We start from the raw sequence: 14,047 nt of genomic DNA, 5'->3' as shown, positions 1-14,047 counted from the left end.
AGAGGCCTGGGCTGTGCTCTCTCCCAGCCAGCCTCTCCCAGGCCCCATTCCTCAAGTCCCACTCCCCCTTGCAAGTAAAACCTTCTTATTATACCACTTACTTCGTGTGCTTAGCACTTCTCACAGCTGTAGTTAGTGCTATTGTAATTATTTATATGATTTGTTCTTTTTTTTTTTAAGATTTTATTTTTAAGTTGGGGCACCTGGGTGGCTCAGTGGGTTAAGATTTTATTTTCTTTTTTAAAGATTTTTTATTTATTTATTTGGCAGAAAGAGAGAGATCACAAGTAGGCAGAGAGGCAGGTAGAGAGAGAGGGGAAAGCAGGCTCCCCACTGAGCAGAGAGCCCCATGCGGGGCTTGATCTCAAGACCCTGAGATCAAGCGGAAGGCAGAGGCTTAACCCACTGAGCCACCCAGGTGCCCCAAGATTTTATTTTTAAGTTATTTCTAGACCCAACATGGGGCTCGAACTTACAACCTCAAAACCAAGAGTCATATGCTCTACCGACTGAGCTAGCCTGGTGCCCCTACTTGATTAGTGCTTCAGTGTCTGCCTTCCCCCCAAAGACCTTCAAATTCATACATTCAGGGCTGGTGTCTGCCTCGTTCACCTCTCTCTGCTCAGCACCTAGCATATGGTAAGCATTCCATAAAATGTTTTAAAGAGATTGAGTGACTGTGGATGAATGACTTTGTCACTCCATCCCCTGAAGTACTAAGAACTGGGATTGAAGGGTGTGTGCATTAGGATATACCTGGGCTCCTCTGGGAAACCTGCTTCGGGTAAGGGCCAAGGCATGGGACAAAAAGGAAGGGTTGTTTCACCAAAGTCTTGGCCTCTTTATAGTCAAAGTGCTGAAGTAATCCTTGCAGAGGAAAACCAAAGAAGTGTTGGAGTTGGTGAGCACTGAGTTGTCTTCCTCTCCCCACACTTCCCCGTCTCATCAGCCCCATTCACAGCTTCTAGACAGAAAAGGAGTTTGTGTATGAGTGTGCGTGTGAGGGAGAGAGAGACAGACACACACGCCGACAGACTGACTCAGGGCATGTGGGGCTTGGACTGCCCTGTTGTGCATGAAGCCAGGTCCCCTGGTGAGGAAAACGAATGAGCCAGCTGATAAGCATTAGGGCGAGGAAGAGGGGGCCAAGAGGAGTTGGGTGTGAGCAGAGGCAGATGGAAGGGTTGGTGGGGGGAGAAAAGGAACCATTTTTTCCAAGCAGCAAGAATCCCTTCCATGATACAAAGCAGCTCCAATGCTGGGTCTGCTACAGCCACTATGACACCAGTGAGAAATGCCTATAATTAGGAGGCTGGCAGTTCCCTGGGCCTCAGCCCAGAGTGACGATGCAGCAAGAATTTCTGAGCCAGGCTGAGCCAGGTGATGGAGGAGACACAGTCAAAAAACCACTCCAGTTCCATTCCTCAGTGGCTCCTGTCTCACTGAGCTCCCTACCATGACCCTCACTCTCTCCAAACATCACTGACTCTTCCTCCTTCCGAGGTCCAAGACCCTGGACCATCTTCTCAGGCAAGACAGATCTTCACGTGCAAGGAGAACAGTGCTCTAATTCTTCCACTAGTGCATGGACCTAGCCTGGTGAGGCCCCACCCCTCGGGTCCTCCCTGCCTGCTTTCCTCTTGACTCCCCCTGCCTCCCTTCTCCAATCCCCATGAGCTGATGGGAAGACTTGGGAGAAAAACCACTTCTATTCCTGTTTTTTCATTTCAAGCCTGGGATGTTGGGCCCCTGTCGGTTTTCCTGTGACATGCAAGACATCTGCCAAAACACTGCCAAATTTTTATTTCCAAACCTAATCTACAACCCTGTTTTAGTGCCATTCTGAACTTAATTGCATTTTAGCCAAATGACGAATGCACACCCCAGAGCTCAGAGCCAAATGCTCTGGACAAGGGAGAGGTTCCAAGGTCCCCGGAGGCCTGGGTCTCTGCATTGTGAACTCTGCTTTGGTGGGTAGATTGGGGCCAGGGTTTGGGGGAAGATAGGCTCCCGTTAGGGAGATGAGTGCAGGGAAAGAGGGCTTGTAAGTCCAACCTTGAAGAGGCCTTGTTGGTAGGCGGAGTAGGTAGTGTCCTCTGTGAGTTCCTCTGGGAACATGGCAGGGGAGTTGTTGGGGATTCCAGCTCAAAGTGATCAAGCCCTTGATGTGTGTATCAACATTTCCACAGAGGACTTCACCATGGACTCACTCATCCCTAGCCAGCTGTCCCCCACAACCTGCAGCCAGGCTCCTAGGAATGCAGAGGTTTCTACCAATGGGTGTAGAGGTCCCGCCTCACTTCCCAGGGCCTGCTTCACCTCTGACAAGGCACTTCCCAGAGAGTCAGAGGGTTTTCACAGGGTCACTCCCAGGGCCCTCACTCATGCCAGCTGTAGGACAACAAGGCTCCTTGCAATCGGGAGTACAGGTCACCCAGGTGTGAGATGAAGCCTCCCCACCCAAACACGGCTTGTCTTCCAGTTCTGATGGAATGGCTGCTGCTGTGGGCTGATCTAAGCTTTTCCAAGAAGATTAGACCTTTCTCTGAAAATATTTTATTGATAAATTAACTCTGGAAGCACTCACCTCCCACCCAAGACTCCTGTGGAGTCTCCTGGATGGGCCATGGACCCTTCTACAGGGAAGGATCGTGTGGAGGACAGGGAGTCTCACTCACACAGGAATGGGATTCCTGGACATGGCACAGGTGGGTGTGGGGACTGAAGCCAGTCTCGAGGTCCTTGGAGGACAGCCCCTCTCACTCAGCACCGGAGTGGGGAGTTGGTGGTCAGGAGTGGAGCACCTTGGAGCTTTATTGCTGGTGAATGCCAAGGCAAGTGGAACCCCTGCCAGCCTAGAATTGCAGCAGAGGGCATCCGTGCCCAGGGCTCCAGGGGAGGTGGCACTAACCCCAATCAACAGAGCCTGGCTGCTGACCCACCCACCCAGCGACCCCTGGATGGGGAAGAAGCCAGGAGCGGTATCTGAGCCAGGCAGGATTGGGAAAGGGCTACAGTGTGCAGGTCTCAGGCAGAGCAGGCGCCAGGAGGGGGCGTAGGCTGGGGCCGCCAGGGGGCCGCCTCTTCACAGGTCTATGGTGTCGCTGCCCACACTCAGCTCGTCGATCTGTCGACAGGCGTCCAGAAATTGCTCCTGCAGCAAAGCCTCTGCGGCCTGCAGCTCAGGAGTAGGCTCTGGGGAGTCGCGGGAGGGTGGGGACAGGGCCTGGTAGGAGCCTGAGCCCGGGAGGCTAGGGCTGCTCCCCGAGGGTCGCGGGGGACTGAGGACGCAGACCAGCGGACAGCGTGGGGGCCTGTCGGGGCTGGAGCACAGTAGCATGGACGAGCTGTCCCGCGAAAGTCCGCACAGTGAGCCCGAAGAGGCGCTGCTGCCCATGGGCCAGGCCCGAGGAGAAGGGAGCTCCAAGGGCACAGGGGAGCCAGGGGCCTCCTCAGACTTCCCCTTGGGCCCGACCCCCATCTTCGCCACCAGCGAGGTGGTGCGGTAAAGGCCGAGCCCAGGCGCGGTTTCCCCGAAAGCAGGGCCCTGGAAGAGGCCGGGCGTGAGCAGCGCCTCGCTGCAGAGGGCCTCCTCAATGCTGCGCCTCAGGTTGATTGGGGAGGGCGGGCGGAAGTCCACGGTGTAGTCGCTGCAGGGGGAGGAGGCCGGAGAAGGGGCCGGGTTGGCCGCCGCGCCATCGAAGCCCCGGCAGCCGCCTCCCTGGAGCAGGAGGTCGGGGCCAGGCCCTGCCAGGGCGCACAGCTGCAGCAGCTCCGCGTCGCCACGCGCGATGGCGCCACCCAGGGGCTCCTTGTCCGGGGGCCCGGTGACCCAGCTCCCGGGCAGCAGTGGGGCTGCGTGGCCCGGCGACAAGCGGAAGAGCTTGGCCCAGCAGCGCGGCGGCACACGGTGGCTGCTGAGCGCCGGGTAGAGGCCCAGCAGCGCCAACGGGATCGCGACGCCCACCTCGCCCAAGCGCAGGCCTAGCTGGAAGGCCCACCAGGGCCAGGGTCCCTCCAGGCCAGGCTGGCCGCCATAGCCCAAGGCGTGCAGCACCTCGTAGCCCTGCAGGGCTCCGCTCAGCAGCCCGAAGGTCCCCGCCACTGGAGCTGTGCGGGCCGCGCGCCGCCAGGATTCGCGCGGGGCGAAGGGGCTGCGCGCCTGCGGGAGCGGGGTGGCGCCCTTGAAGCCCGACCCTCCCAGGGGCGCTCCGGCCCGCCGCCGCCGTCCTCCCCAACAGGAGAGCGCCAGTAGGAGCCCGGAGAGGAGGGCGGCGAGGAAGGCGTGCAGCCCGCGGGAGGCGAGACGCAGAGGCCGCAGCGGGCGGTGGGCTGCGCTCCCAACGGCGGCGGCGGCCGCCAGCCCCAGCCCCAGGAGCAGCAGCGCGGCCAGCCCAGCGGGACACCGCGGCGGGCGCGGCCGGGCCAGCAGCAGGCAGGCCAGGCCCAGGCCGGCAGCCAGGCAGGGCAGCGGAAGGTCCTGCAGCAGCAGCCAGGCGAGCGGGGGCAGCCGATCGCGGTGCCCGTAGGCGTCGTAGAAGAGCGGGAAGGCCCGCGTGGTCCCGGCCGAGAGCAGGAGCAGGTCTAGCAGCGCCAGGCAGGGGGCGCCCGGCGGGCAGCGCCAGGGCAAGAGGGCTAGGGCCAGCAGCGCCAGCACGGCCACCAGGCCGAAGAGCGCGCCTACCCCGTATACGTGGGCCTCCCAGGCCAGCCCCCAGCGAGCTCTGGCCTCTGCCCAGTTGGCTTCCAGGGTCAGGAAGAAGAGGGGCAGCGGAGCCACAGGAGGCGGCCCTTCGGGTTCAGGCAGTTCTCCCATGTGGCAGGACCCTGACCCACACTCTGGCTCCACCGAAGGCTTCCCAAGGCTGGCAGGAGAGGAGTCATCTGGGCCAAAGGTGGGGATGGTGGGGTCTGTGGGCAAAGAACATTCGTCTGAGGCAATTGTACAGCCTTCCCCTCCCTTCCCCACAGCCAGTAGCCTGTGTACCAGAGAGTCTTCATAACATCTAGGACACACGTGTCTCCCCCACCCCCCACCTTCAGGGAACCTGATGCGGGATTCGATCCCAGTGGGATCATGACCTGAGCCAAAGGCCAGAGGCTTAACCAACTGAGCCACCAGGTGCCCCACACTTGCCTTTAGTAGAGATTCACCGGTCTCTCATCCCCTTGTCTTCCCCTCCCCATCAAACTCTTCAACTCTCATCCCTCCGACATCCCTAACCCACCCTTAGCTCTCTGCTGTTTATTTCCGCTCATCACTCTGCGATTCTACTGAAAAGGGGTTTTCTTTTTATATGTATTTTATTTATTTATTTATTTGAGAGAGAGAGTGCGCATACAAGCTGGGGGAGGGGAATTGGGAGAGGAAGAAGCAGACTGCCCGCTGAACAGGCAGCCCCATGTGGGAGTCTATCCCAGGACTCTGGGATCACGACCCCAGCTGAAGGCAGATGTTTAAACGACTGAGCCACCTAGGCGCTCTGAAAAGGGTTTTTCTTAAGAAGCTACAGAATTTTACTGAGGGAACTGGAGAAGGTCCCTCTAGTTCAATCCTCCCACCACAAAGTAAGCTTCATAAGAACAAAGATATCGGTCTGTTCTGCTTACATCTGAATTTCCATGCCCAAAATGGGGCCTGGCTCAGAGCGGGCACTGAGCAGATATTTGTTGAATAAATGAATCCTCTTGTTTCTCCAGTGAAGACACTGAGGCTCTACAGAGAGGCAAAGCGACTTGTCCAAGGTTACAAATCGGCAGATCTCAGAATCCAGATCTGAGTACTGGTCTGAGCCCCTTCTCACAATTCCAGAGTTTTTTCATAAGACTAGTTTGCTTATCTCTCATACTGCACCCCTAACTCCCAATTCCCACGTTGGTGCTAGGAAAAACATCCCCTGCCCTTTTTCATCTGCTTCCTCCTTCCCCCATCTCTTCAGAAAAAGCCCCTACACTCACATGTGGACACATGCAGCAGCGGGGGTTGGGGGGGAGAGTTAAGACACTCCCTTCCCAGCATCTGAAGAGAACACAACCTTTCCTGATCACTGGCCTTCCTGTCTACCACACCCCCAACCCTTAGCTTACCCATGGCCATGGTGCCCATCCCAACTCAGTCACAAAGTCATTCATCCAAGGCTCTTAAGGTACATAGCCCCTTGAGTTCTCACTCCACTTTACAGAAGTTGACATTGAAATGGACTCCGCTGGGTCTCGAGGCTACCCTTGAACTCTCCAGAAGGAATTACTGGGGTGAGCACAGCAGGATAGATGCCTTCTTAGTGAATGAGCTCCTCAGGTGCTCTATGATTTGCTAACTTAAGCTCCCAGCCCCGGTGTGGGCTCCAAGACCTTCCCCACATCCCTTCGGAAAAGGGAAGTCACAGGGCACCAGAGGTGGCTCAGTCAGTTGGGTGTCTGACTCTTGGTTTCTGCTTGGGTCATGATCTTGGAGTCATGGGATTGAGTCTGCTTGAGATTCTCTCTCCTCTGCCCCTCCACCACTACGCTCACTCTCTCTCTCTCTCTCTCTGCCCGCTCTCTCTCTCTAAAATAAATAAATACATCTTTAAAGGTAGGGGAGGGGGGAGTCAAGTAAAAGAGGATGAGGAGTAAGATCCCTAATTTACTTTCCTGGAGCAAGAGAAGAGCTAAAAAGAGATCCAAGGATTCTTCCCATGGCCAGGCAGCAAAGGAAGATGCTTCCGGCTCAACCTCTCCCTCCTCCACCTAGCAAGCTCAGCAGATCTGCAGCTGCAAAGGAGTATGAAGGGAGAAAGATGGTGGGGAAGAATGGAGACACCCTGGTGAGGGTGGAGAGGGGCACAGAAGGCAGACATAGGATGAGGAAGGGAGGGTCTCCTGACAGCGAGACTCCTACCCCAACCGCCTGGCCGCACTCCTGCCTGGTGTCAGGCACACACTACAGGAAGACCCCAGATGCACTCCTCACCCAGGTCATGCCAGTTCCTGCTAGGAGCATGCAAAACAGCAATCCCCAGTACCAGACAAAGGGGTGTGGAGGGGTGTGCAGAAAGCGGCTCTGGAGAGAAGGGGGGGAAGACAGAATCAGACATCTGGGGAGGGCAGAGAGGGAGCAGCCAAAAAATTAAGTCTACACAGCTCACTGCCTCTTACAAATGGAAGCATGGGCCCTGCTTCCCCTTCCATCGCCTTCCCCAAGTCTGAGATGGGAAGAGTCCCTTCTGCCTAAGGCTGTTAAGAGGATAAATGTTCGACGTGGACAGAGCTCTTCAGAGTGCCTGGTGCGTAATAAGCTTTTGGTATGTGTTTGGTGTTGGTATCATCATTATTGGATAATGTGTATCACTGATCAATCCTCAACTTGTGTTTATGCGACAGTGACTATTTCTGGCCTCAAACTAGTTCTTGATATAATCAACAAAAGATTGTTGTCTCTGGGGGTGCCTGGGTGGCTCAGCCAGTTAAGCGCCTGCTTTCAGCTCAGGTCATGATCCCAGCGTCCTGGGATCAAGCCCTTTGTGGGGGGCTCTCTGCTCAGCGAGGAGTCTCCTTCTCCCTCTGCCTGCTGCTCCCCCTGCTTGTGTGCTGTGTGTGTGTGAAATAAATAAATTAAATCTTTTAAATAAATAAATAAATAAAATCTTAAAAAAAAAAAAAAGACTGTTGTTTCTTAGCCCATACTAATCTTGCTTAGAAAGGCAACACATTGTTTCACCTTGTGAACCCTATTTAAAAAACACCCTTTAGTTGGACTGACTACCCCTGAACACTTAAGGAAGACACAGCCATGAGTTAAATGAGGTTCATTCAGCTGGGATAGCTTGTTGATCAGGGGTGGGTATCAGTCTGATGTTAGCAGCATCAAAAACTTGCAACCCCTCTATCAGCTTCATTCCTTTGCCCCTCTGGAGCTCTGGCCCAACCCACTTCAGCAAAGTGGATGACTTTGCTTGGCTTTTCCTCAGCGTTGGCGGGCTCTGCAGAAAGGCAATGGGACCGTGCCCAGGAGGACTATGGCTGGAGCCAGACTGCCACCCTTCACAGCCTCCTCTGAGCCTCACAGCCTCACTGAGCAGACAAGCACAACTCTCAGAGATTTGCTCTGCCTTGCCTTCTTCCAGCTCCACTTCTTACCCGAGGGCCACAAGAAACCCCATCTCTCACCTCTGTCCCCCAAGCACTACGGCAACTAGAACAAATTTTTAATGTGACTAAGAAGCCAGGAATAAAAGAGGAAACCCAGAAAACAGACAAAGCACAGGCAGAGCTAAGGGAGGTGGGCCTGCCCTGTGGACCCAGGGCTGGGCCATGTCATGGATGGGGACAGGCAGAGAAGACCCAGCTTCTTCAGCCTTAGAAGAATCCACTTGACCTCATTCCCCTATCTCCCCACTTGAGGCTTCCCCAGAAGGAGCCCTCAGTCTCCCCCCAGAAGATGGTAAGTTCCTCCGATCCCTCTCCTGAGCAGCTCTCTCTTACAAGGTGATCCCCCTCTGGCCCCGTGGCCCCTCTTGACCTCAGAGGCAAGAAAGGAGGTAGGATGTCAATGTGAGGGATTGGTGAGGTCATAGCTGGCCAGGGAGGAGTCAGGGAGCAGGGCCTGCTAGATTTATGGAAAAGTCAGGCCTGATTATGTACCAGCTGCCCAGATCAAAGGGCTGGGAAATCACTCTCCCAGTAGAAGTGGTAGCCCATGCAGCTGCCTGGCCCCATTCCTCTTCCCCACCCCCTCCTCTAGGATCATGGAAGATTGATCCTCTCTGTAAGGGTAACTGACATTCGAAATATTTAACCACTAAAAATGGCACAGACGGCAGCCAATCAGAACAGATGTCACCAAGGGTGGTCTAGTAGAGGGGAGGGCTCAGGGGGCTAAGGCCAGTGGGCACTTATCAACCGGGTTGAAAGTCTTTCAATATGTAAATGACCAGCCCAACTTCTCCTGCGGTGTACTGGCTGCATACTAGCTGTGCCCCAGGTGATGGGAGCTAATGCAAGAGAAGAGACCTAGATTCAAAGCTTAAACACACCTAGGTTAGAAAGATCCTAGAAGAGACACACAGAGGCTCCCTTTGTCCCCTAACTGCCTCACACTACCCTCTACACATACTGCTGGCTAGAGCAAGGCCCTGGACCTTCTGGCCAAGGGGCCTGTAGCCCTCCTGGGTTTATCTGAGAGAAAGAGCCAGGAAGTGGCTGAGTTCCTGCAGCCATCAGTGAGGAGGGGGGAGGGGTGGGGCAATGAGCTGGACTTCCTCTGATACTGTCCAGACTCATTAAACCTGCCTGGCCAGCACTGTCACCAAGGCTGACAGACTGCCAGCCAACATCCTTCCCCAGGGACCACAGAGCACCCCCCCCCCAGCAGATCCGGTCACTACTACACACTGGGCTGAGGGGGGAAGGGTCAGCAGCTCCCCCCGCCCCCCCCCCCACAAGCCCAGGAGTACAGCGACTGCTTGGGAGGGAGCTAGAGTCAGGTTCTGTGTTAAGTCTGGAACTGGAAGAAGCTAGGAGATCAGCTCCACTGCTGAGCTGGTTCCTACTGTGAAGTGGCCAGAGAGGCTTCGCAACAGTATAAAGGCTTTGCAGAACAAAACTGGGCCTAGTGGTTCCTCTCCATGGCTCCCTTGGCCTCACCTACTAGAGACTCTCCCTGAGTGTGCCCCCTGCCCTGTGGGTTGGGCTGGTTGGCCTTGGGGCCAAGGGTACGGTGTTAGGTAGGGTCTGGAAGTGAACTTGGGAAAAACCAAGGTTAACAGCTCACCCTTAATAAACTTCTACTTCATGCCCAGCCTCCTGCCAGGAGCTTGCATTATCTGGAAGCTTCATGATAACAAGATAGGTACTAATATTAAGCCCTAGGTAGATGAGAAAATTCAGCCTTGGGAAGGTTAAATAACTTGCCCAAGTTCACCCAGCCAGTTAGTAAGTGAACTGGGATTCCAAACCAAGTCTCAAGATTCCAGAGGCCCTGCTCTTTCCTCTGCATCACCAGCTGTCCATGCACATATTCGGAAAGGTTTCCTTGAATAAAGATGGCATCTGTCTATTCAAAGTCTTGTCTTCAATGTCTTCCCAATGAGGGGCCCAGCTCTGCTCCTAACTGACAACATGTCGTGTCAGATCAGACAGCAAAAGAGAGAGCCCCCAAGGTGGAGGGAGAGGGGTGGAAAGGCAGGCCAGGCAGACTGGCGTGAAGGGTGAAGTTGGTACTGAGGCTGTGGGAACCAGGAGGGAGTTCCTGTATCTGTCAGCCTCTCATACATCTGTCTACATCCTGCTTTGCCTGGGATTACAAATCTCTCGGAGGACTGTTACTTAACTCTGTGTGGGACTGCCCCCAGTGACACTTGTTCTCAGACCGTTAATATATATCTCCATGGTGGTGATGAAGAGAATGGTGATTATGATGATGAGGACAAGGAAAGAAAAGAGTCCCAGAATGCAGATGAGTGGCTAGCACGGAGTAAGTGCTAAATAAACGTCAAGTTCAAATGAATCATACACTTACCTACTGATGCTGTTGCCATCGTGGCAGAGTTTAGGGAGGCGGCTGGGTCCCACGGGCCTGTGCTTGGGAGCTTTCTCTCCAGGGGGGATGGGGGCGGGGACAGAGTGGTGCCAAAGAACCCTGCAAAGGGAGCATGTGGGGTTCAAGGGCCATCCTACCAGCCAGCCTTGGCCTCTGGGGCTTTGGAGAAAATCCTGTCCTTCCCCCAGGGCTTACGCTGAGAGAGCCAATGTACACCAAACAGGCATTTCCCCATGGGAGCAGTGGCCCGTGTCCCAGGCCCTGGGAGCAGCAACACAGAGTCAAAAGAGAAAGGGAGGTGCTGATTAGGCCCACAGCACAGTGCCTGGCACATAGGAGTGTTCCCTAAGTTTTTGTTGCAGTGAAATCAACACTCACCTGGAGAATCTGAAACTCTAGACGAAGAGCTTGGGGATGGAGTTGGGCCTGGAGGGCTTGGGCCTGAGAAGTTCCGCAGTGGGGACAAAGTAGTGCCAAAGAAGCCTGCAAAAGGAGCCCAGGCTGAAGCTTCCTCCTACCTGCCAGGCTGCCCAGCAGGGACTCTCCTCCAGATGGGGTGGGTACTCACCAAATGGTCCCAGGCGCCCTGCAATCTCTGCCAGACTGGCCCGCAGGCTGGGCAGCAGGGGCAGGGTCCGATGCCCAAGCGTGGGGGCTGCGCCTGCCCTCAGCGCCATGTCAAACTTCAGCTCCAGCTCACTCTGGCGGAGCCTGGGAGCACTGGACAGAGGTGCTGTGGCTGTCAGAGCAGTGTCCCAGGTCACAGTGCCCATCCTGGGCTGATAGGGAGCAGTGGGCCGGTCAGTGGGCCCAGAGAGGGGGGAGGTGGACTCTGGAGATAGGGAGGAGGCCCAGGGAGTAGAGCTGCCTTCAGCAGAGCCCCACTCTGGGGGGGAGTTCCCAAGGGAGCCCACCAGCAGTTCCCAAAGGGGATCAGTCCTCAGCCCACTGGCCACCTCTTCCTCCGGCTCCCGGCTTGGCCCAGGAGAGAGCGGCTGGGTCTCCGTGACTGAGATCCCCCAGGCGGCAGCAGGTCCCCGAAGGTGGAATTTGAAGTTCAGTCCCAGGTTGAGAGACAGCATAGAGGCCTCACTCTGAGGTGGTGGGGTCAGAGTGGTGAGAGGGACACCTGGGACGGAGGATGCAGGCTGGGGGCCCACTGGAACAGCAAGCAGGACCCAGCAGAACAGCCCCAGCCCCAGGCAGCCCTGCCCTGCCATGGCCCCACCTGGCCTCAGGTGGCCACAGTGGGCAGGGCGCTCAGTTCTTCGGCACTTTTTGAGCCCGAAGGTCCTGGAGAGAGGAGAGGCGCTGTGAGCCCTGGCTGCCTGGGGTCGGATGCCCCCCGGAGAGAGACTGCTGATCACCAAGGAGCAGGTGGTGGGGGCGGGATGCAAAGGGCTCTGCCCAGGGAGAGTTGCCAGCTCCTTCCTCCATTCAGGCCCCAAACCACATGTCTCACCCGCAGCCCTCCTTCTCTTCCAGCTAAAGCCCCTTTCCCTAAACCCCTGCCTCCCCTACCTGCTCACTCTGGGGACTGGGGTCTGAAGGAGACCAGCTGCCCCTATCCTCTCCCAACAGCTGAGGGGGTGGACTCAGGTTCCCAGACTCAGATCGCTTCCTTTCCTCACTTCTCTCCACCCCCCACCCCCCCCACCCCCCCACCCCCCCACCCCTCCACCCCCCAGCCACCTTCAGATATTTACTGAGGCCTACTATGTGCCAAGCACCCTTCTGCTGATACAACTGTGAACAAGCAAACCCTCACAGAGGAACGTGGCCTGCTTCCACCCCCACTCCGCTCCAACCTAAGGTGCTGGCCCTCTGTCTCCCACTCAGACCCCAGGGAATGCAGTCCCCGGGAGGGGCAAAGCACAGCGCTGCGTGATCTGGCCCAGCGGGAAAAGGCAGCCAGCCAGGCTCCAGCCAGAGAAGCAGGGTGGGCTGGTCTGGCAGAAGCTGGCCCATGCAGCCTGCCCCCTTTTTCCTGGGGCTTGGCCCTGCTCCCTTCCCCTTAACCCTAGAAGTATTGGGGGGAGGGGCCTCTTGGCCATCGCGGGCTTCCTGGGGATGATGGCCAGGCAGACAAGCCCGGCGCGGGGCTGCTGCAGTGGAGTCCGACCTCCCCCCTGAACACCCCCTCCACGCACACGCATCTGGTGGGGGAAGGGGAGGGTAAGCCAGGGGCACACGTGCACCCGGCACCCTTACATCACACACACAGCCACACCTAGCACCCGAGACACACTCACCCACTCACCCTTCACACACCCTGCACACACACACGTGTACACACACACACATCCGATTCTGCCGAGCCCCCTCCCTCTTACTCGGGTTCAGATCCAAGCTCTGTGAGCTCCCAGCCTTCTCTCTCTCTCTCTCTCTCTCTCACACACACACACACACACGCCCCTCACAGACACGCACAGTATAGACAGTCACACGGAGGCACACACACCCCTACACACACCTTCACACACTCCGTACAGACACATCACACACCTTCGTCGCCCTACACACCCACCCACCCCTCGAATGCTCGCTGGCTCTCTCGCTCCCGCTGGCTCTCACTCTCTCCCTCTCTCCCCCTGCCCGGCCCCGCCGACCTGCTCCTCCGGCTCCCTCTCGCAGGCGGGTCTCCTCTGCCAAGTCCCCCGAGAACCGAAGGTCGCGGCGGCCCAGGCGCTCAGCTGGACAACGCTCCGGCGACTGTCGCCGGTTCTCTCGGTCGCGCCCGACGACCCCCTCGGCACGTCCCGGCGACCGCGGCTACGCCGCCACGCCGCCCCGGGTCTGGCCCGCAGCGCTGTCCCCCGCGGCCGGCCGGGTCCGGCTCGCAGCCCCGCACTCCCTCCCCGCGGCGCCGCCTCCTGGCTGCGCGCCCCGCTCCCCGGCAGAGGCGCCCGCGCCGGGCTCCGCGGCAGCAGCGCTCTGACCGCCCGCCCTCCCTCCCCGCCTGCCTCCCTCCCGCCCGCCCCTCCCTCCCTCTCCCCTCCCCCTCCCACCCGCGGCCCGCCCCCCACCCGGGCAGGCGGCGGGCGCGCACCGCAGCACCCCGCGCCGCCGCCTCTGTGCTCGTCGCCCCGACGCGCGCTCATTCACCCCGCGCTGCCCATCCGCCGCGGGTGCGGGCGTCTCGCTCGCAGCCGGGCGCAGGCAGCCGCGCACTCCCTTGGCGGCCGGTCACGCGCATCCACGCGCCCTCCTTCCCTGGGAAACACAGCCGTGGGCCGGAGTCCCGCGCGCGCACACGCCTGCACACACCCGCGCGCGCGCGCGACCCCGGCAGCTGGCCCCGGGACGGCACCCTAGGCAAGAAGAGCCGCCGAGAGCAGAAGTGTAATGGCTCATTAGTCCTCTCCACAGTCCTCTGGGTGTCCACATTTCACAGGTAGGTAAAGTGAGGCTCGGAGAAGTCCCAAATTTGCCCAAGATTACGCAGCTTGGCAGGGACTTGTACCCAGTCTATGTGCTGCCCGCTCCACAACCTGGTGGCTTCCAACAGTTGTACCGCTACGCGGAAGG

At 57.7% G+C, this 14,047-nt stretch overlaps 1 protein-coding gene across 1 annotated transcript; it reads right to left on the bottom strand.

The window, feature by feature from the left end:
- Positions 1 to 2,542: 2,542 nt before the first annotated feature.
- On the bottom strand, positions 2,543 to 13,438 carry PRRT4 (proline rich transmembrane protein 4). Its single transcript, XM_032305624.1, has 5 exons — positions 13,129 to 13,438; positions 11,088 to 11,812; positions 10,898 to 11,002; positions 10,499 to 10,618; positions 2,543 to 4,911 (listed from the first exon to the last, which is right to left on the bottom strand). Exons 2-5 carry the CDS (start codon positions 11,737 to 11,739, stop codon positions 3,086 to 3,088), a joined length of 2,703 nt encoding a protein of 900 aa, XP_032161515.1. The 5' UTR covers positions 11,740 to 11,812; positions 13,129 to 13,438; the 3' UTR covers positions 2,543 to 3,085.
- Between the last annotated feature and the right edge of the window lie 609 nt (positions 13,439 to 14,047).

This window comes from Mustela erminea, chromosome 11 (assembly GCF_009829155.1).
Source record: "Mustela erminea isolate mMusErm1 chromosome 11, mMusErm1.Pri, whole genome shotgun sequence".
Classification (NCBI taxonomy): domain Eukaryota; kingdom Metazoa; phylum Chordata; class Mammalia; order Carnivora; family Mustelidae; genus Mustela; species Mustela erminea.
The sequence above is the reverse complement of the archived record's forward strand: the minus strand, read 5'-3'. Positions and strand labels throughout refer to the sequence as shown.